The sequence below is a fragment of the Arvicola amphibius genome, chromosome 4 (genome assembly GCF_903992535.2).
Source record: "Arvicola amphibius chromosome 4, mArvAmp1.2, whole genome shotgun sequence".
Taxonomy (NCBI): domain Eukaryota; kingdom Metazoa; phylum Chordata; class Mammalia; order Rodentia; family Cricetidae; genus Arvicola; species Arvicola amphibius.
In genome coordinates this window covers 146,151,996-146,175,132 of record NC_052050.1, presented here as the reverse complement: position 1 = coordinate 146,175,132, position 23,137 = coordinate 146,151,996, and the positions used below count along the sequence as shown (strand labels likewise).

The following is a 23,137-nucleotide window of genomic DNA, read 5'->3' as shown; positions in this document are numbered from 1 at the left end:
TGGCTTCCACCTACCAGAAAGAAGAATAAACTCAGTACTGAAGACCAATGGGGAAGATTTTCCCCTTGGCTGTAGTCTGCCCACTCGATATACCCACCGATATCTTTGAAAGGTTCCTTGGCTCATGACTTTCTGCTGTAATACTTCATGAAGTTGTTACCACACTAGAACACGGACTCAATCTTTGTTCCCAGGCCATGGCCACTCATCCTTGGCTCCAGAATAAACAATCTCTTGTTGCCTTTGAGGTAAGAGTTCTGTACTCGCATTGACGATTCTTGTCCTATTTTCCCTAAACACATGACTCAGTTAGCTGTCCGCACTTCAGCCAAGTAGCACACATCTCAAGGGAAATGTGTTGATTTCAAGTAAAGGCCCACAGTCATTGTTTATACTTGCTTATTTCTGTTTCAAGATCTAAAGAGTTTCTCGTTTCTGTTATTAGTGAGTTACAGGTTTTCTTTCTTCATACTATATCTAGGTAAAGAAAGACCTGACAGTTTTATTTATCCCAAATAATCTGCTTTTATTTTATAAATTTTCTGTATTTTTCTTACCCCCTTTTTGCTAACTTCTGCTTTTATCTTCATTGTTTATGCTTAACTTGCTGAGGTGTTTTATCATTTTTTTTAATGAAAAAGTCAATATGGGCATGCTTCTTCTTTTCTTTATTTTCTTTCTGTTGATTATTCTTCTCTCATACAATACTTCCTGACTGAACTCTTCCACCTCTTGTCTCCCCTAGATTTATCACCCCTGTTTCCCTTCATAAAAGAGCAGCCCCACCCAGGAATATCAACCGAACCCCAGCATGCAACAAGATGCAATAAGATGTTTCCTTCTTTCTAATATAGGAATTTATTACTATAAAATTTCCTGAAACCACTGTTTTATCTGCATCTCACACTTTTTTACACTTTTTTTTTTTTACTTTTAATTATGTGTCTGTATCTACATGTTGTGTATAATGAGTTCAGGTACTAATGAGACCAGAAGAGGGCATCAGATCCCAAGAAACTGGAGTCACAGGCAGTTGTGAGCCACCAAACTGAGATCTCTGCAAAAAAAGTATGTGTTCCCAACCCTGAGTCCTCCGCAAGAACAATACGTGCTCCCAACCCTGAATCATCTAGCTAGTCTACAAACTTTCATGTATGTGTTTTATGTATTGTTTGTCTCAAAACACTTTCCAATATTTTAATATGTTCTTTGAGTCACGGGTCATTTACTGTGTATGTTTTCATAAGAAAAAAATTTTAAAAATCTCTTACTGCTTTTAAACTAATTCTGTGGTTAAAGAATATACATCAATAACTTGAGTCCTTTTCAATCCATGGCCATTTGTTTTCTATCCAAAACGTTCACTCTGCACATGTACTTGGCCCAAGTAGGTGCCATGGTCTATAAAGGTCGATGAGCTTAAGTCAGTGGATAGCCATGTTCTAGTTTATATGCTAATTATGTCTATCCAAGGAAGACCTTAAAATATGCAGCAAACCGCTAATCAGTTTCTCTTTTTTTCTTGTGAGTTTCATCTCTGTGTGCTGTAAGGCTCTGTGATTGGTGTCATAAAGGCCTGTGCACACCTGCCCTCTTCACCTTTCCTTACTATTTGGCATGGGCCTTAGTCAAAATCTTTTCCCTGGGTTCTTCACCTGGTGGCCCAGCGGGCCCAGCATCTTATTAGTGAAGACCGTGATCTCCATCATTCTGCTTTCTTTAAAACCTGGTTTCATACACGTGAACAAGCTCTTACTTCTTCAACTTGATGCCACGTGTGGTGGCTTACGTGAGAGGCTCCCCAAAAGTCTGGGGCCCTCAAACACCGGGTCCTTAGTTGGTGGCCATTTGAGGAAGATTACGATGAGAAGGTGTGTGGCCTTGCTGGAGGAAGCATGTCACTGGGGCGGGGGGAGGGGTGCTGAGGTTTCAGGAGACTCCTGCGATCCCCAGAGTGCCCTCTGCCTCCTGCTTGCAGTGTGAGATGTGTGTGCTCTGTTCCTCCCACCAGGCCTTCCTTTCCCCTTGTCGTCACCGACTCTGGCCCCAAGTCAGTGCTTACGGGTTGCCTTGGCCATTCATCACAGCGACAGAACAGTAACTAACACACTGCAGTGTCTGTCTTCGGATTGTCCTGTTTAAACCAAATCTATCGAGTCTGACTGCTGACAGGGGAATTAGATCTGTTGTCTGGTTCCATTACTTCACACTTGGATCGAGTGTGTCTCTGTGGCTTTTCTTGACTTAGCGCCTCCATCATCCCTCCACAGTGACCTTGAGTCTTGTGTTATTCATCTTTAACGTTACTTTAGCGGCTGTCTTCTCCGGTGCGTTACACAGAGGGAGCAGTCAGAGTCCCGCTGGGTAGTCCATAGGTTCTTCCCTTATGTTAGCTGAGACATTCGAGATTGGGACTTCCTGCTTTCCCAAGTGACATTTCATTGTCTGTCCACATCACCGACAGGAAACCACAGCGCAGTGCCATGACTCTCAATTCTGACCAACTGTAAGAAGCAGGACCACTTTTCATGGGCCAGCACCTAGGGGTCAATAACTAGCGACCTATTACTACTCATCAGAAGGATGACATCCACAGAGTCCCAATCGGAGCAAACTCCTGCCCCCTCCCTCCAGAGCAGTAATAAACAGTATCAATGGAGAAAAAGAAGGAAGCAGCAACAATGCACCAATTGCAGACCAGGAAAACCCTGAATATAAAGCACCACCTAGTGAGGAGATGGCAGCTGTGGACATAGATTCAGCAAGAATAGCAGGCAGCCTGCATAGAACAGCTGGAAGGGCAGGCATCAGTAACCCAAGTCAGAAAGATGGGAAGAAACAAGTTTTCAAAGTGTATCACCTGATATCAACAAGTATCGAGACCTTTCAAGGAACCATAGACTCACCTAAGGGACAGAAGAAGGTATCTAAAACAGACCATGATGACTAATTGGACAGACCCGCAAATAATCTAAATAGCTGCCTTAAGAAAATCCCATAAAATAATTAAAAAAAAAAAAACAAGTCAGTATTCTCCCAGACAATCTTAACAGAGACATTTTATTTTCTAAAATCAAATGGAAATCTTTGAACCTACAAATGTTAACCAATCAAATCACTAGGGGATATATTGAAAAGAAGAAATAAACTCAAAGTCAAGATGCTTAAAACTACATTGAGGAGAACAAGCAAAAAGCAATGAAGGAAACTTATGGAAATTCTCTTTAAACAGAAGTGGTCTCAATGCTAGACTATTCTAAAATACGCTGACAAGAACAAAGAGAAGAGAAAGGAGAAAACTTTGGGAAATTTCGAACAGCGTTGAAAGAATAAATGTTATGATTAATTGGACTGAAAAAAACCTTGAGATTTCCAAGCTTATTCAAGAGAGGTAATAATGATATCTCATCAGTCAGAATCACACAAGGGTTCTCTCTTAAGATACAGATCAATAACGGTTAAAAGTTAAAAATTAAGATGATTCTTAAAGCAGCAGGAGAAAATGAACAATCGGGGATGTCTCCTTCCTGCTCACAGGCAACTTCCAAGCCATCGTGCTGGAGGAAACAGCGTGAATCACAAACACTGTACCTAGCAAAGTTCTGCTTTAGAGATAAGAAATGAAGGTATCCCCAAATAAACAAAAGCTGGGAGGGTTTACCAACAACAAACACACCCTTGCAAGAATGCTAGAGGGAATTTTTCAAATTAAAATGAAGCAGATGCTAAGTGAATAAGAAGGGAACATCAGCATGATGGAACAAACTCACAGATAAAAGAAAGTCTCCAGTTCACGCAAAGTTCTGTAATATATTGCAGACATGGGATGGAAACCTGTCATATAGAACTTGAGGGCTAAAATAAGACAAAAATAAATAAAGAGTATAATAACATATCAAGAGCTAGAAGACAGAGTAAAAGGTGAGTTCAAAGTTAGAGATGAGGAGAAATGGTAAAAGAGCCAAGGAGTTTTCTCTCCCTTTATTTTATTCATCTGCGCTTTTCTTTTGATACCAAACAGCTACTCTTCTAAAACTGCTTGCTATAATCAAAAAAAAAGGATTTTAAAAGCTTTATGGTAACCACAAAACAAACAAACAAAATGTATAATAGACTAACTGAAAAAGTAAGCAAGGAATCAAAGACCATGATTAGAGGGAAAAAGATGACTTACCCACAAAGTTAGGCTTTAGTCCTTGAGAATTGCCTTAAATGTAAATGACTCAAATTCTCAAGCTTAAAAGATACACAGCGGTTGAATGAATTAAAATACAACACCCAGCAATATGGTACTCGCATGAGACTCATTTCACCTCTGGGAATGCAGGGTCTGAGGCTAAAGGGTTGCAATAAGATACTCTAAGTAAATGGATAAAAAGCAGGGACAGTCGCACGTAGAATTTAGAAATCTCCAATCAATAACCTAACATTGTATTTCAGTGAACTAGAAAAGCAACAACAAGCAAAACCCAGACTTGGTAGAAGGAAAGATGATTTAAAAACTGCAGAACTAAAGGAAATAAAGAAGCCAGAGCACAGCACAAAGGGATGGACTAAAAAGGGCTGACATTGTAGCTGAGAAGAGCAGGAAAACACAAGACTATAGTATTGTAGAACTCAGGTCACCACAGAATACTAAACCTCAGAAGATGGGCACCTGAGCAGCGGCTAAGATGTACAGATCCCAGAAGAAGGGAAGGGGGAAAGTCTCTCAAACTCAACCTACAGCACAGAATTTGATCTGCAGACCTCACATAAATGCCAGAGGGCATGGCGGATGGTCTCTCTAGTTCCAGAAAACAGAGGTAGGCCACCCCCTAAGCATCTGGCTAACAAGATGTGCCATATTAGGGAGTTAATAAGAGACTGGAGGGAGATCCAGCAGGGAAGGACAGCTTCCAGGGGAATTTCCCAGGGGAATTCACAATAACTGTACTTCCCTCCCTTTAAGAAGACTCTGTCCTCCCTGGAGCACAAGTGTGGTTGTGTGGCTAGAGGTAGGGACTCTGAATTCTTTAGCGGAGGTAGATATTTCATAGATTTGTCATAAACACAACACTTAAAAGGACATATGCAGCCCGGGGTGGTGGCGCACGCCTTTACCCGGCACTCAGGAGGCAGGAGCAGGCAGGTGGATCTCTGTGAGTTCAAGGCCAGCCTGGTCTACAGGGTGAGTTCCAGGACAGCTACAGAGAAACCCTGCCTCCAAAAGCAAAGCAAAATATAACAAACAAAAGCCTATATGCAAACCAAATAAGGAGAATCTCTTCTGAAACACAACCATGATAAACCCAACAATTTGTAGCCAAATTCCAGAAACTGTCACTATGATACGGATAAATTATCCTCAATGGTTATTTTTAAATTTAACTAACCACTGTTGATGAAGAGAATCTAATAAGTATAAATAAACTCAAAAAAATACTACCTAGAAGATAAAAAAATGTAATAAACATCATTGAAAAGCACACTACCACCATTTCAGAAACAAAGATGAGTCTTACAAAAACTTAACATGCAGAAAACAAAAAGTCATAAACATAGCATACATAAACATACATAAACATATATAACAAACCAAACCTGGACACACAAGATAGCCTCAGTAATCTAGAGATTAAAAAAAAAAAAAAAATGACAGAAGCCAAAGTAAAGTCGTTTGGTAAAAGTTAGCATGTACCCTGATTTTATAGCCCTACTTTAAAACATGAGACCGATTTCTGAATTTACTAAATGGCTTTTACACCAACTGCATTGGGAATATTATTCCTGATATTAAGAAGCCAAGAAACCTCCTCTCAGATAAAAAATATGACATGAAGATATTATCATCACTCATGCTCACGTGCAGCCTTAGGAACACAGCCAGACAGCCAAAGAAATAAAACTCATAACTTTCAGATGACATGATTTTACACACAAAATCAGAAAGCACTGCAGCTGGGAGATGGGCTCAGTGGATAAAGGCACTGACTTCACAGGCTGACCGCCTGAGATTTATCCCGGAATCCACACGATAGAAGGAAAGAACTAACTTTAGTTATCCTCTGACCTCCTCATGCACCCTGTGGCACGCATGTACCCGTACATGTACAAACGTACAAATACACGTATACACACGCACACACGTATACACACACGTGAGCACACACATGCACACAAAGTCGATAAAAAGTGTGGAAAAATTATTAGAACATCTTAACATCATTATAAATTTACTAAATATTAAAGAGCCCATACAACCCAGAAAACAAATTCTAATATAAGCCATGCACTTCAGTTAATAGCAGTGCCTGTATCAATATTTGCCTCGTCAGTTGTAAAAGCAGCCCCGATGCAAAATATTAACAATAATAATGGAGCTGACAGGGTGTGATGAGGGAGTGCCTGGAGACCCCCCTCTAGGCCTGCATCCGTAGGAAGAAAACCTGTAAAACAAAGTCTGTGCATGGGAAAAGAATGATTTTAGGTAATGGCATTTATAATTTCAAAAAATTCTTCTAAAAAGCCGACAAAATAATTGGTACTTGTGGTTTGAGTAAGAATGGCCCGCATAGGCTCCTGTATTTAAATGCTTAGTCAGCAGGGAGTTGAACCATTTGCAAAGATTATTGAGGATTAGGAGGTGGGGCCTTGTTGGAGGAAGTGGGCCGCTGGAGGAGGGTCTGGGTTTCAGAAGCCCATGCCAAGACTGTTAGACTGCTAGCTCCTTTCTTGCTCTCGCTCTCTCTCCCTCTCTCTCCCTCTCTCCCTCTCTCTTCCTGCTGCCTTCAGATCAGGATGTAACTCTCAGCTATTTCTCCATGTCTGCCTTGCATGTTGCCACATTCCCCATGAATGATGATAATGGACTGACCCTCTGAAACTGTTAACCAGCCCCCAATTAAATGCTTTCTTTCATACAAGTTGCCTTGGCCGTATTGACTCTTCGCAGCAATGAGACAGTACCTACAGAAAGTGGATGCATTTCCGTTTATTTATAAAATATAGCAGAGCATTAAAAAAACTAACATTGGCAAATAAATAAATAAATAAATAAATAGTAAATAAATAATAAAAGACCTAGAAATAAGTACCAGTGTGATCTGGAAGAGTTCCAGCAAAAAACTGCAGAAGTTTTCCTGGAGAAATATTTCAAATATTTGAAGAATAGTTCAAAAACTGGGGCGATGGATTCATACACATTGACTGGAATGCTCCATATAATAAAGATGTGCACAACACTAAAAACATTAGTCATTCCTAATGGCTCAATCAAATTGCTCAAAGCCCTGTAAAAACTCTAAAAGGTGTTCACAGGAAAAATGTGTGACAGAGTGCTGGTCTATCCATGTGACAGAAAGCCAAATTTTATACCTTTTTATACTATATCAAAATGAATTGTGTTGCATATATTTAGAGATAAATACATACATATAAGGACACCTATTGTATGTTGCAATTCTATTATGAACGCAACTACAAATGCATAGCTACCATTTATCATCTTTAAACTAACATTTTAAAATAACGCAGAAAATCCATTCATGTAAATACATATAAACAATACTACATCCAGCCTTTGCCAACTGTGTAATCAACACATGATCTTCACTAGATGAGTCCTGGATCTTTCTTAGGGTTTAAGGGCCAGCTCTGCAATGACCGCGTGCAGTCTCTAATTCAATGACTGATTTTACATCATAAAATGGATGAAGCTCTGGAAATTTAACTCTGATGTTTTATAAAAGATTAATAAGCTTAGAAACAAATGCTATTCATCTTTTTTCATTGCTTGGCAATCGGAAAGCATCAGCCTTGAATGAAGTGCCTGAATAATCAGAAATGAGTAACCGTTCCCTGAATCCAGCTATATCGCAAGCCTTTTGTTTTCTTTATAGAGGACCGAGCATGCTTACATGAATAAATATGCAACATCGTGAGGTCTTAGGGTAAGATAGGACTGCTTCCATTCTAAAAATTGACGCAACAATTCATCTGCTTCACCAACGGTAGGAATCCTATTTTTATCTGACCATAACTCCAGTGAGGACAGCACAATAGTAACCTGAAGTTGGGAAAACACCTAAAAACAGAAGAAATGAATACACACCAAATTAACCTGTCTTATTTTATAAATGCCCTACCTTAGGAAATATTTTTAAAGGTTTGCGAATCCACATTCTTTTTATATGAATGACCTAATTATTCAGAAATGTCACATCAATGATAATTTCAAAAGTGAAAAATTTTAATATAAAAACATAAAAAGGAAAACACTTACTGAATTTATAAGACTGATAACTTCAATAATTTTGTTTGTTACAGTCATGCTGTCAGAGCCCAGATAATCATACTAAAAGACAGAAATGATTTTATAGTTAAAATACTATTTTTGAAGCATGTTTTTGATATTTACAGCTACATTAGAAGTTTGTGGCTGATAAAGAATTCAGTGTTTCAAATAAGATACACAATCCTCAATGTTACAGAACACACATGTATACATCATACACATATACATACATACACAGTCAGTGCAAACAGGTATATGTAATATATGTAAATGTTGAAATATGGATTGACCCTTGATGACATTCGGTAGGCACCGTCATTTTAGAGACCTCCTCTGGCAATCATCAAGCATTGGCCTATTCTTCCTCAAATATTACCTCTGACCTCAGCTCTGGATTCCTGGCAAGCTCTACAATGTTAAGAACGGAACTGCTAATGTGTATTTCTGTTCACTGTGATAGCTCACCAGGGTGATAATCAAATCTGGATCATCACACTAAAACATGGAAAAGACACAGATCCCTAACAACCATGTGACTTGTTGTTTACGGGAGTCAAGGATACAGAGACATCTTCCTCCCAGGAAACAATGATGTCAGACAGGTGCAGCACCAAACACCTATCTGTGTCTTACGGCATGTGTGGGTTACACTAGCCTCTGCTCCCAGCAAAACATTATAGGATTGGACTCTCTCTGGCTTCAAGCCATCCTCTTGCCAGAACTGTCTCCTATTGGGTCATCTCAGCTGTCTGGTTTTCAGTTAGCAATTGTTACCCTGTGCTGTCTGCAATGGAAGGTGAGAAGATTGGAATATTCTAGTCACCTCTAGCCCGGGGTCTATCACACATTTACACAAATACTTGAGGATTGATGCCAAAGGACACCAGCAGTTTGCAACTCTTTTTTTTAAGTGCTTTTTAGGTTTGTGTATTTTATTATTTTATGTGTATAAGTACACCGCATGCATGCCTTGTGCCCTCGGGTCAAAATAGGGCATTGGATCCACTGGGATTAAGAGTTATAGTTGTGAGTCATCATGTGGGTGCTGGGATTCAAACCTGGGTCCTCTGGAAGAGGCGCGGGTGCTTTTAAGAACTAAATCAACTCTCCAGTCCCACAACAAACACATAAAAGGAAAATCAAAGCACATACCAACGCTTTGTCCACCACGATATTCATCTCGAGATAGAGAGGAGATGACTGTTTTACAGGTGTCTCTGCCTAGAAAGAAGCAAAAGCACACAAAAGTTTAAATTTTCCCAATGCATTTACTTGGAGCTCCTTATTAAAGCTACTAGGGCAGAATTCACAGTGAGCTGTAGGTAGCTGCGGACTGCTCATATGCTAAACCTGGAGTGAAACATCATGCACTTTTAACCACGGTTTGACCTGAATGTCAGAAGTGGGTTAAACTTTTGCTGGAGAGGTTGTAGAGATATTGAAGGCATCTTTAATCCCAGCACTTGGGAGGCAGAGGCAGGCAGACCTCTGTGAGTTTGAGGCCAGCCTGGTCCACAAGAGCTAGTTCCAGGACATGTTCCAAAGATACAGAGAAACCCTGTCTCAAAAAACAAAAAACAAACAAACAAACAAAAACAGAAGTTGAAGGCTAAAAAGCTATGGCTGTGTCTCATTTCTTCCAGTAGCCACAGGCTTTGCAATATGACTGCAATGTCTTTCAAGATGCAAATCTGCTTCCCCTGGCTCCTCATCAAAGCTGCCCGTCAAGTACTGCAGGGCAAAGGCTGCAGTGCCAGCTCAGCCCCGGTCTCCTCTGACTGCCACGTGTGCTCTTAGAACACCAGCTTGTGCACATTCTGCCAGTCCCCATACAGCAAGAAGGGTGGGGAAATACTCCTAGGGAAGGCAATGGGGCATTGCTTTAGTGGAAAAAAAAACAAAGCAAAACAAACAAACAAAAGAACAAAAACAACTACTAACTTTCAGTGAAATCCCATCATGGAAACCCAGCTAATTGGTATCCATGAGATTGGTGGTGGTCAGTGTTCTCTGTGTGGCTTATTGGTACCAGAGATGGCAATGCCAATTTGTTCTCCAAGACTTGCGGCTATGTGATATATGCTGTGAATACTATTGGTTAATAAAGAAACAGTCTTAGGCCTGCACAGGGCAGAATATAGGTGGGCGGGGAAAACTAAACTGAATGAATGCTGGGAGAAAGAAGGCGGAGTCATGCAGAAGTCATGTAGCCCCACCAGAGACAGATCCAGGAACTTTACCCGGTAGGCACAGCCTTGTGGTGATACACAGATTAATAGAGATGGATTAATTTAAGATATGAGTTAGCCAGAAATACGCTTAAGCTATTGGCCAAACAGTATTGCCAAACAGTATTGCAATTAATATGGTTTCTGTGTGATTATTTTGGGACTGAGCAAATGGGAACAAACAAGCAACCTCCTACAGCAGCTATGTGTCTTAGGTGTCCATTGCCTTCCTAAAGAGTTTGCACAAAGAGCTTTTTGATGCCTCTGCCTTGGAACTTTCACAGAGTTGGGTAGACTTGTGGGAAGTATTTGTATAAGAAAAAGTTCACGGTAAGTAAGTTAGCTGCTGTCTAGAACAACAGACAAAGGGAAGTCAATGGGACGACATAATGGTAAAGACATTGCAAAGGAAGGCATAGGGTGGGTGAGGAAGGAAAGGCTTTGAAAAGTCTCAGGCATACACACTGAAAAATACAGAAAGTCACATCTATGTCCAAGACTAGACAAAAACTGCGAAAGACCTTGAAATGATACTAAGCTTTCTCTCCTGGCAAACCTGGAGCCACTGTGTGAACAAGGGTGAAATCCAAGAAGCTAGTCACAAATAACTTGAATAACATTGCTGACACACCCAGTCCCGGCTCACAAAACCCCAAGAGCCATCCTGGCCTCTTTCCCTCCCTTTTGGAATGACCACATCTCAGCCTCTTTGTACCCAGGGACCCACTGGCTGTCCCACATGGCTCCTAGATTGATGTAGGCTTCTTGAATCCCTTGGTTTGGGTTGCTCCAAAGCCCTGAGGCTGCTTGCCAGGCAGGGAGCAACTCATTCCTCCAGCCCCATTACTTCCCTTAGACATTCCCTAGAGTTAGCTGTCTGACTGGAATCTTCCAGTTACTTCATACAGCTTTGAGATCCCAACCAACCCACACTGCCAAGGAAACGTATCCCAAGCTCCTAAACCAGGTCACTGCAGGAACCAGGATGTAGCCAATAAGTGGAAGACATGGGATAACAGCTTTATCCCTAAATAGCAGACAAACAGGAATGACCTTCCCAAACCTGCTATAAGGTAGCCTCCTCCTGAGCACTGGAAACACCTCCACTAAAAGAATAAATATGCACTGAACAAAAATGAAATGCTTTAATATATATATGTATGAAATGTGGAAGAGTTAGGACATTATGAAAACATTTAACCTTTGAACAACAACAGAAAAAAAATCTGAACCAACAAACTAACTACAGATGCCCCAATACCAATGCAGATGAAAACAATACAAAAATTAATGTGTTTCCTCCAGAAAATATAAATCCCACAGTAATGGCACCTAGTGGAAATGAGCTGGAAGAAATCTCAAAGAATTTAAAAGAACATAATACCAGGAAGAGGGCAGATGTCACTATCCTAGTATCTGACAAGAAAATAGACTTTAAATTAAGGAAGGACATTCATTCAGACTTAAATATCAATTAAGCAAGAAGACATGATAATCCTAAACACATATGTGTTCAACTCTAGCGCACACATTTTATAAAAAGTGTAGTGCTGGATTTAAAGACATAAATTATCTTGAGCTAGTTAATAGTAGTGATTTTACTATGTATGCCAATGCTTCCAATATACAGATCTACCAGACAAAAACAGAAAAACATCAGAATTAACAAGATCTAAAGAATATTCCACCCAAACACAATAGATATCGACATTCTGCATAGCAGAACATGGGGGCTTTTAGACCATATGCCTGCTCATGTTAGGAGCTGTATCTTTCCCACTATGATCTTATCCAGATAAGGGGAGGCTGCTGAAACATATACTGTTGTTTCTTTTTAATAGCCAGCTAAATGCTGGGGCTTTGTTAAATAAACACAGACAGAGAAGACACCCAGGAACAGTGGCCAAACACAGTTCTTTATGGCAGCGAGACCTGGGTGACAATTCCGCTTCTCCTTCAGAGCTACATGTATGAAGAACTGCCATGTCCTTGTCCAGGGCGTGCCCTGAACGATCTGGGTATGCCCAACAGCTCTGTTAGGGACATTTCAGTTGTATATGTATTTAACTATGTTAATGTTGGTGCAGACCCACTCTCATCTCAAACGGAGTAAGAGGTGGTTTATTATAGAATTATTTTGAGTGACTATGGCCCTGGAGCACAGATTTAGGTGACCCCCCCCCCCAAATCCCGTGTTCCAACGTGAAATCAGTTTCATGGAGTTTATAGTTTCACAGAACAAAGAAAATCATAAACCAAGGCAGCTTTGAAATGTATTGGTGGGTCCATAAGAAAGGTGGGTACAGCAAGATGGGAGAAGCCTTCCCATAAGCCAAAGGTGCTATCGGATGACATTCTCAGCCTTTGGATTGACGGAAGCCAGTGGTCTGCTAAGTTAACAGATTCCAAAAGCTTTCTATCTACTAAGTCGCAAGATGTTAATCCTGGCACAGAGGTGGACAAGGAACGGCTGCCCCAGAGCTAGACCCAGCCTAGGAAAAAGTAACTGGCCTTTGGACCCACAACATCCCAATCTCTCCATGGTGCTGAAATTCTAATCAGCCAATCATTCTCTGCCGACATTGCTTCTTTTTCAGGTGGTTTGTCCAACAACGATACAACAAAACCAAACAAAATAAAAACCAAAACAAAGCTAAAATTAAATGAGCAACGCAAAATATACGATAGGATGTGGCCAGAAGGAAAAGATCCTGCCTGGCTTCAGGGCCATGAGGAGTGGGTGGTCTCACTGCAGCCCTGCAACAGTCTCACAACTTTGTTTTTAAATGAATTAGAACTATTAGGTGCTTTGAAAATGATTAAAGTATACAAAACTCACCTTTTTTTCGTTGATAAAAATGCCGTAGTTCGTTGGCATCTCTATGTTTCTGCTATTTTTGTTAAAAATTGTTAACTTATTTTCCTCATTGCCTAATTTATAAATAATGTGCTGTAATGTAACTGTAGATTCCAGGGGCTCGATTCCGTAAGACACGTTTTCAAACTGCAGGATTCCTCTGCAACAGTAGGGATGAAATTGTAAAGCGCTTTTAATAAAATCTGCACTGTGAAATTCTATTCGCATCCAACGAAACAATAAAAGACGTAGACTGTTTTCAGACCTACAGTATTTTACTCCAAACACTGTCTCACAAATGACTTTGAGGAGAAAAATATTTCCCTAGTTCAAAAATCCACTTTCTTTTCTTTTTTCTTGCTTTCTCTTTTTTATTTAAATTTTTTGTTAGTTACAAGACTAATAGAAATCAGCTTTAAAATTTCTAGGAACACAGTCTGACAGTAATCAAATAACTTTCCTGTGCTTCAGTCAGCAGCTCCTGCACAGCTTAGTAAATGGAAACATTAGTAAAAGTCTCTCTAGCCTGCAGGACTTTGAAAACCTGATTACCAAACTTTTATAACAAAAAGGTACATCTGCGATTTTACTAATGGCAATAAATCTAGCCATGTTTGTAAAACGGTGCTAATTTTGGTTGAGTATATGGTTTGAATAAGAACTCAAAAGCCTGATTCTGAAGAGATCATCTGTTTTCAGAACTTGACTTCCAGGAAATGAGGTCGTTCAGTGTGTCACTTCTGCATGAGAATCTGGTTTCAGGTTTAAATTTCAGGGTTCCATGCAGGAAGCTTAGAATGCATTTGGGAAGACAAAGATGTACACTAAAAGCAAAGGTGGAGAATTCTGACAAGAGGAAAACCTATCCGAACCAGGAAAGAAGAAACCAAATGATTTTTCAAGAGTTAGAGAAAGTATTATCAATCACTTTTTAAAAAGAAAGTATTGAATTAATAATTACAAAGCTATGACTTGCCTCCTCATTGTAAAGATATTTTTCATGAGAAAAAGCAAAATTCATTTTTGTTCATTTATTTTACTTTTATCTCCAAACACTAAAATACCTGGTAGGTATTTTAAAATTTCTAATTACTGAAAAAAATTATCCTAAACCTTGCTCTTCCAAGTTAGAACATTCATTTGTCATTTCTGTTAAGAGCAGAGCAAAGATATTGGGAAGTCTAAACCCTCCAGAAGTTAGAATAATCTCTGGTCTGCAAACCAAGGGAGAAAGATCCCAGACCAGTGGGACCACATCTGGAGAAGGACATGGCCAACAAGCGTGTGGGAAAATCTGCCCCCACTGTGCGCCCACAGAAGCGGAAAGCGTTCCCACAGCCAGATATCACAGCCGGAGTGGGGGAACATTAACAACCTCAGTCCAGAGCACGTGCTGAGTGTGACAACAGAGTTCGGGTAGCCTTTGACGTAGCCTTGATAGTAGCATTGCATCTAGGGAGGGGAGAAAGGACAGGAGTTACTGGAGAACTGAGAAAACTTTCAAAGAATTTCCTGCTTTGAAAACAGACAGAAGTGTGTGGAGACTGTCCATAAATACATGATTTACAATGGGTTGTATAAAATGATACTCAAAAAGTCTCCATATTTTTTCCAGTGTATAGACTTTAAGACATCAGTTAAAAGCCCTGAGAATCTGCAAAACTGTAACGAGTTGACTAAAGATCATTGGAGCCTAAGCGTCCGGGAGCTCCAAGGGCCAGGCGTGCCAGCAGAGGAGGAGGGCTCTGAAGCCGTGCTATCCAAAGCATGTCTGTCACCGCAAGGACAGACGCGGTGCCAGAGAAGGGGTGAGGTGAGGACAAAAAGATACAGTGCTCCCTCCACACACATTCACCAGACAACGCGCTTCCAGAAGCAGAAAGCCCAAGTGAAGAGACAGAAAAAAACCAGGACACACACAACCACATTAAAATAAAATTAGAGCATTGTTTTACTCGATAATAGATCAAATACGGCAAGCATTCAAACTCCTCAGGTCTGAACAAGGTTAGGGGAGGGACATTGTAGAACACAGTACATGTATGATGATGTGTGTATGTATGCAGCAGGGACAATGGATACAAAAGGTCTTGGTCTGAGCTTCTGTGCGCTCCTGTTCTTAATCTGCTTATTTTCCTTTTGGTTATATTCACTTTTTCAGGAAGTTCAGGTAAAGCAATAGTCTATAGGCAGTGCCCGAGGAAGGCAGGCCCTCAGTCAACTAATTTCACTCCGCCAAGACATCGGGGGCTCTTAGTGACTAGGCAGTAAACACTGTACATATATCACCTACAGGTCCTGAGAGTCTTTGCATTGGGAAAGCATTCACTCAATTATTTTCAAGTTTTCTGAAAATTCATAAAATAACTTAAGTCTTACCGGGATGTCTGTAAAGCGCGAACTCACAGATCCTTTATTATATGAATAAACCATAAAACGATCTGCTAAAAAATAACTATGTGCAGAAAAGAGAAATCTAGTTACTCTTTTAGAAACAACAGAGCAGGCATCGGTAAACTCTGCCCCACCCCATGTTTGTGCAAATAAAGCTTTATTGGAACATAGCCACGTCCATTAATATACGCATGCTCGGGGGACATTCCAGCTACAAAAGCAGAGGTAAGAAGTTTGGGCAGAAATGAGAGGGCCTTAAAAACTAAAAGGCTTACTTTCAGGAGCTTCCAAGGAAAAGATGACGTTTGGTATAATGGTAGCATTTCTTTTGCCACACGATACACTTCATGCAAAGTAATACACATTTACTCAGAATAATTTCTGCAACTTAATGAGTTCCTTTTAGTTTTCAAAAAGATTTACTTTTCTATGTAGATGTATATGCCTTCATGGATTTATGCACCACAGTGTGTGTAGGTGCCAATAGAAGTCAGAGGGTATCCTGTCTCCTGGAGCTGGAGTTACAGGTGGTTATGAGCCATTGGAGTGCTGGGAACCAACCCCAGGTCCTTTGCAAGGGCAGTAAGCAGTCTTAACTACTGAACCATCTCTCCAGCTCACCAGCCTCCTTTTAATAAAGGGAAAAGGCTGCAAGAGGGATAAAGCCATTTTTTTATTTACAGAGATATCAACTGGATGGAGGGTTGTGAGAATTTTCTGCTTCTTTATTCTAATATGTATAATATGACACATTATATATTAATATTGCATATCAATTATATATAATATAGTAATATTACAGGTTTATATATAATATTAATGATACATAATATAGTGGTTACATATTAATATAATTATATCTTATATTTTATTTATTATGTATGTTATATTGCATTTTTTATTTTATATAGTTATAAGGCATATAATTATATAAGTTATATAATTATATATTTTAATAATATATTGGTATATGATTTATTATATAACAGTGATCATATTATATATAATACATAACAAAATATAATATGAACTATGTATTATATATACATCTATATATATATATATATATGTCTTTGATAATGTAGTTGGAGAAAATGAAGTCCTATTATCCTTAGCATGTGCACTGAACCTCAGGTCTAAGCCCAAACTTCTTCTGATACCATGTTCTGTACGTACTGCATTGTTTCGGTTTCCCTCCATTACAGATGGTTGTGAGCCACCATGTGGTTGCTGGGAATTGAACTCAGGACCTTTGGAAGAGCAGGCAATGCTCTTAACCACTGAGCCATCTCTCCAGGCCGTGGCCATATTCTTGATTTTAGGAGAAACCCTTTTAACTTTCACCATCGAGTATGGTGTCGGCTTTGGGTTTGTCATATATAGACTTTATTATGTTGAGGTACATACCTTTTCTACTTAATTTGTTGAGAGTATTTTAAAAAAAAACAAATAATATCAAAATCCAGTTGCTTTCTCCCTTATTCTACTGTTGAATTAGCTGCCAACTGGGCATTTCCCCTGGGCTGTCCCTTAAGCAGTTTACAGCCAGTCTCACCGCAGGGAACCCGTGCTTCTGGCCAAGGTCGGCCTGCCCCTGACCTCTGCTCTGATTGGTCCTTCTAGTTCTACCAATCTAAATCTGTATAGACTGGTCTTCCATAGGCAAAGTCTTATATTGTTCTTGGCTCCTAAGCCTCATTCACCACGACCACTGGGGTGATTGGGGACAACAATTTAATCACGACAAAGCACACCCGTTCATTAGAGACAAGTGACAATTCCAACGAGAGCTCTGCCGCTGCTCTTACACGCCCCTGCTGTGACAAGGAAGCCGTTTCAATGACGTAGAATGAAATGCCAAGCTAAAGAATGAAAGATAGGTCACCTTTTCTGGAGGTGCACAGTGTACGGCTTCTCGTTTATTGGAATAACGTAGGATATCGTTTCCTAGAGAGACCAGAAGAACGGGGTGAGGACAAACTTCAATGAGAAGCAAACAGCAACTCAGAATCAACCAACCCCTCCCCAAGAATGTTTCAAACAATTCGCAAAGTCATCACACACTGCCTGTGTTAAAAATTCGCAGTGAGATATTGTAAATATTTACCTTTTCATGTAACCCATTCACTGACACACAAGTCACTCAACTTAGCGGGATTAGAACACCGCATCACTAAATCCTAAACACCTGTGAAAGAAGAGCCCACGCGGTCCACAGTCTCTTCCTTGCACCATGGAGATGGAAACGCCCCAACTGTTCCCTTCATAGTTCTGGGATAAATGGTTTCCCAAAACAGAAGCAGAATAATGTGGGGATTCTGGTTGCCAGCAACAGCTCTTCACCTGCAGTCTCGGGGCACACCTGGGGCACACACTCCCGTCACTGGCAGAATAAATGGGGGGATGGAGTCATGCCCCAGAGCAAGCATTGGGGTTCATCTACGGGAGCCATAGGTCATCTGTTGAACGCTACGTTAAATTTATGTTTAAGGTTCTAGCAGCAGGCAAAGGCCTACTTTTGATGACTAAGAAATTCCTCTCCTGGGAAGAGAGCAAAGTAGCTGAACAAGGAACTTCAGAGTTCAGGTCCAACCACCCACACTGGGTGGCCCTTGACTCCAGCTCCAGGAGACCTGACACCCTCTTCTGGTCTCAGTGAACATATGCATGAGTGCGCGCGCACACACACAAGAGAAAGAGAGAGAGAGACAGAGAGAGAGAGAGAGAAGCTTCTTTGAGAAACATCTGTTGATTTAAAGAAAAAAATCAGAAAGATCTTGTTATTTAACCTAATAATTTATGTGAATATCTTGTTAAAACACTATGAGCCAGGGCGCAGCAAAAGACAGCCAGGCACCAGTACAATGAACAAATATGAGACGGGGAGGCGGGAAAGAGAAAAATGGAGTGGCCCATGTGCTGTGGAGAGAGGTGGGACTGGAGACATGATGGTGGCAGCGGGCGTAAGAGAGGGCAGAGGTCAACAGTGGAATATAGTGTCATCCAGTAGGGTCAGCAGGGTGGCGTGTGGCTGCTTGGAACTTAAGTAGACACAGACGCAGCTTCCCAACACACTGCCACGGGATCGCCCTAGCTCTGGGCAACAGTGGAGCCTTGAATCGAGGAGTCAAGGAACAGTTTGCTTTCTGAATTGAACCTCCTCGAAGGACCACCGTGGTCTGCGATTCCACTGGAGGCCATGCTGGTGTATGAACAATGAAACCAAAACTAGACACAGGCACTGCTGAACTCCACCAGACACTCCAAAAGGAGCGACCATCCTCCTCAAATAGTCAATACAACAGAGAAGGGAGGAATGCTTTGAATCCCATTCAAGAAGCCAACATCACCCTGATACCAAAACCAAATAAGAATATGCTAGAAAAGAAAAACATGTACCAATTTGGTTGATGACTATAAATGCAAAGATCCTCAATAAAATACTTGGAAATGGAATCCAGCATCACATTTTAAAAGGTCATATATAGCGAGCAGGTTAGTCTCATTCTAGGAATGTAAAGGTGGTTCAACAGACACTAGTCAATAAATATAGTATATACACTTAGGCAGATTCACAGGCAAAAATATAATAATAATAACCAGGGCTGAAGAGATGGCTCAAAAGTTAAAAGCATGTACTGCTCTTCCAGAGGACTTGAGTTCTGTTCCCAGCACCCATGTCAAGGGACTCACAGTTCCCTGTAATTTCAGCTCCATAGAAATCCAACATCTCTGGCTTCCACAAGCCCCCATACACATGTGCATACACCCACAAACAAACACAAATTGTTTTAGTTAGGGTAACTATTGCTGTGATGAAACACCATGACCAGAAGCAAGTTGGGGAGGAAAGAGCTTATTTGGCTTGCCTTTCCACATTGTAGTTCTTCACTGCAGAAAGCCAGGACAGGAACTCAAGCAGGGCTGGAACCTGGAGGCAGGAGCTGATGCAGATGCCATAAAGGATTGCTAGTTATTGGCTTGCTCCCCCTGGCTTGCTCAGCCCATTTTCTTATAGAACTCAGGACCACCTGCCTAGGGACCACCACAATGATCTGTACCCTCCTAGCCCATCCGTAATTGATCGATCATTAATTAAGAAAATGCTCTACAGGCTTGCCGACAGCTTGATCTAATGGAAGCCTTTTCAGTTGGGGTTCCCTCCCCTCAGAGACTCTAGACTGTGTCACGTGAACTAAAAGGAGCCTGCACAGTTGGCCCCTTCTCACCTTGACACACAGCACATTGTTGTTGCTGTTGTGTTGTTTTGGTTCACCCCCAAGGTCTCAGATTAACAAACATCACAAATATAGAACAGAATGCAAACTTTAAAGTTCCGCAGTCCTTACCGACTCAAACACTTTCAATGTTCTGTCTCTGTAAAACTCCAAAGTCTCTTCAAATCCAAAATCACTTTTAAAAATTCAAAGTCTCTCAACTACGGGCTCCCAAAAAAAACCCAAAATTATGTTAAATACGTTCCTACCTCAAGAAGGAAGAGCCAGGGCAGAGTCACAATCTAAACAAAGTGAAACCACACCCCAACAATGTAAATAACTCATTGTCCGAAGTCCAGGATTAACCCACAATCTTCTGGGCTCCTGCAAGGGGCTTGGGTCATTCCTCTGGCCCCTCCCTCCGCAGCACACACAGTCTGTCTTCTGGCTCCACTCCACCCCTGCTGCTGTTCTGGGTGGTCATCCCATGAGACTAGGCTATACTTTCACCAATAGCCTCTCCCAGACTCTCTTCAGCAACTCCGTCCCTGGCACCCAGTGCCATGCCTCAGCTGCTCTCCAGGACCCCACTTCATGCCTTCAAAACCAGTACCACCCGGGAGACTTAGACCACCAAGTTCTGCTGCCGGATGCCCTAGCTGCTTCTGGAACACAGCTTCTGTGTGCTGACCTTCACAACACCTCGCCTCAACGATGCTGGTCTCTTCTCCATCACCACTAATTTCTCAGCTCCAGCTGAGCAGCATCTAGGGTCCCAGCAAAGCAAGGGTTTTACTTTACTAGTTCTGGTCTCTTGCTAAACATAGCTACTTCTTCGGCCCCAACCAATGAGAACCAGAGATTCTTTCTTTTTTTAAAAAAAAATGTTTATTTATTTGTTTATTTGTTTGTTTGTTTATTATGTCTGTGTGTATGCCTGAAGGCCAGAAGAGGAGAACCAGAGATTCTTAACTCCCTGAAAAAGTCTTTTAGGGACTCTCAAACTTCCTTCTGGAACTTCCCAATCCAGCCTCCATCACCTACCGTTCTCTCAACAGTACCTTCCAAGCTCCCACACAACAGCTCACCAAGGTTTGAACGCTCAATGACTTTTCTAGCCCAAAGTTCCAAAATCCTTCCGCAATCCTCCCCAAAACACAGTCAACTCTGGCCCAGCAATAACCCCACGATCCTGGTACCAATTTCTGTATTAGTTAGAGTCACTATTGCTGTGATGAAACACCATGACCAAAAGCAACTTGGGGAGGAAGGGTTTATGTGGTTTACACTTCCACACCGTAGTCCATCACTGCAGGGAGCCAGGACAGGAATTCCAGCAGGGCAGAAACCTGGAGGCAGGAGCTGGTGCAGAGGCCATGGAGGGATGCTGCTTACTGGCTTGCTCCCCATGGCTTTCTCTGCCTGCTTTCTTATAGAACCAGAACTATCAGCCCAGGGATGACCCTGCCCACCGTGGACTGTGCCCTCTACAATCAATCACTCAGACATCTAGCGACCCTTCACCAGCACAACTCAAAGAAGGAAAGAAGGGAAACACACAAACTCTACTACCAAAAAAATAAATAAATAAATAAATAAATAACCGGACTTAACAGCCACTGGTCATTAATTTCACTTAATATCAATGGACTCAATTCACCTATAAAAAGGCACAGGCTAAGAGGTTGGATACGAAAACAGGATCCAACATACAAGAAACACACCTCAACCACAAAGACAGACATCTACTCAGAGTAAAGGGTTGGGAAAAGATTTTTCAAGCAAATGGACCTAAGAAACAAGCGGGTGTGGCCATACTAATTTCTAACAAAATTGACTTCAAACTAAAATCAATTTTTAAACAGACCATTCTAATTTTTATGTTTGCTTTTACCATAAGAACTTTGTATCCTTTATCAGTAGTCATATTAGATACATACATAATATTATCATACAGTTTATGTGTTCCATAGCTATGTTATAGAAATAAAATTCTATATTAGCAATTTATATAGTGAATTGAGGCTTCTTACTTCTGAGCTTGTACTATCTTCAATTTTCTCTGGAAATATGATTTGTAGAAATGAACTTTGAGAATCTGAAGAGAGAAAAACATAGTTAGTAACCCTGCCTTTAATTTGACTAGGTGTTCGGTTTCTTTCATAAGGTTTATTTAGCCAACATGAGTGGCTCATCATTGTGTGCTACTTTGAAAATTCTAGTGCTAACCTCATGAGCACAGTCCCTGAAACTGAAATTAGCCCCTGTGCAAACTTGATAGACTAACTCATGAAGTGTTTCACACGTAAAATGCTAAAAACATTTAATTTGGAAAACAGACAAAATAGTCATGAAATCAAAAAGAAGGTATTCAACTTACTCAGAACTAATCAAAAGGCAGAGAGAGAACATCCAAATTAACAAGATCAGAAATGAAAAGGGGGACTTAGTAACAGATACCAAGGAAATCCAGAGAATCATTAGGTCATACTACAAAATCTGTTCTTCACTAATTTGGAAAATGTAAAAGAAATGGACAATTTTCTGGATAGGTACCACATACCAAAATTAAATCAAGACCAGGTGAACAATTTAACAGATCTTTAACCTGAAAGGAAATGGAAGCAGTCATCAAAAGCCTCCCAACCAAAAAAAGCCCAGGGCTAGATGGTTTCAGGGCAGAATTCTACTGGAACTTCAAAGAAGAGCGAATATTTATGCTCCTTTAAGTGTTCACATAATAGAAACCAGAAGGAACATTGTTAAACTCTTTTTATTAGGCTACAGTTACCCTGATACCAAAACCATACAAAGACTCAACCAATAAAAAAATTAACAGACAAATCTTACTCATGAACATGGATGCAAAAATACTCAATAAAATACTGGCAATCCGAATCCAAAAACACATCAGAAAATCATCCACTATGATCAAGTCGGCTTCATCCCAGAGATACAGGGATGGTTCAACATACGAAAATCTGTCAATGTAGTCCACCATATAAATAAATTGAAAGAGAAAAATCATATGATTATCTCATTAGATGCTGAAACAGCTTTTGACAAAATCCAACACCCCTTCATGATAAAGGTCTTGGAGAGATCAAGGATACAAGGAACACACCTAAACATAATAAAGGCAATATACAGCAAGCTGAAACTAACA

The 23,137-nt window shown here is 40.6% G+C and overlaps 1 protein-coding gene across 1 annotated transcript in view; it reads right to left on the bottom strand.

The window, feature by feature from the left end:
• The window catches only part of Adam32 (ADAM metallopeptidase domain 32), a 63,527-nt gene that overhangs the window by 34,673 nt on the left and 5,717 nt on the right, over window positions 1-23,137 (bottom strand). Inside the window, exons 2-9 of the mRNA XM_042054924.1 lie at window positions 22,005-22,069; window positions 17,640-17,701; window positions 15,740-15,815; window positions 14,736-14,812; window positions 13,339-13,520; window positions 9,428-9,492; window positions 8,264-8,335; window positions 7,899-8,065 (exon numbers count right to left, since the gene is read on the bottom strand). Of these exons, the coding sequence (XP_041910858.1) occupies window positions 7,899-8,065; window positions 8,264-8,335; window positions 9,428-9,492; window positions 13,339-13,520; window positions 14,736-14,812; window positions 15,740-15,815; window positions 17,640-17,701; window positions 22,005-22,069 (766 nt within the window). The remainder of the gene's footprint in view (window positions 1-7,898; window positions 8,066-8,263; window positions 8,336-9,427; window positions 9,493-13,338; window positions 13,521-14,735; window positions 14,813-15,739; window positions 15,816-17,639; window positions 17,702-22,004; window positions 22,070-23,137) is intronic.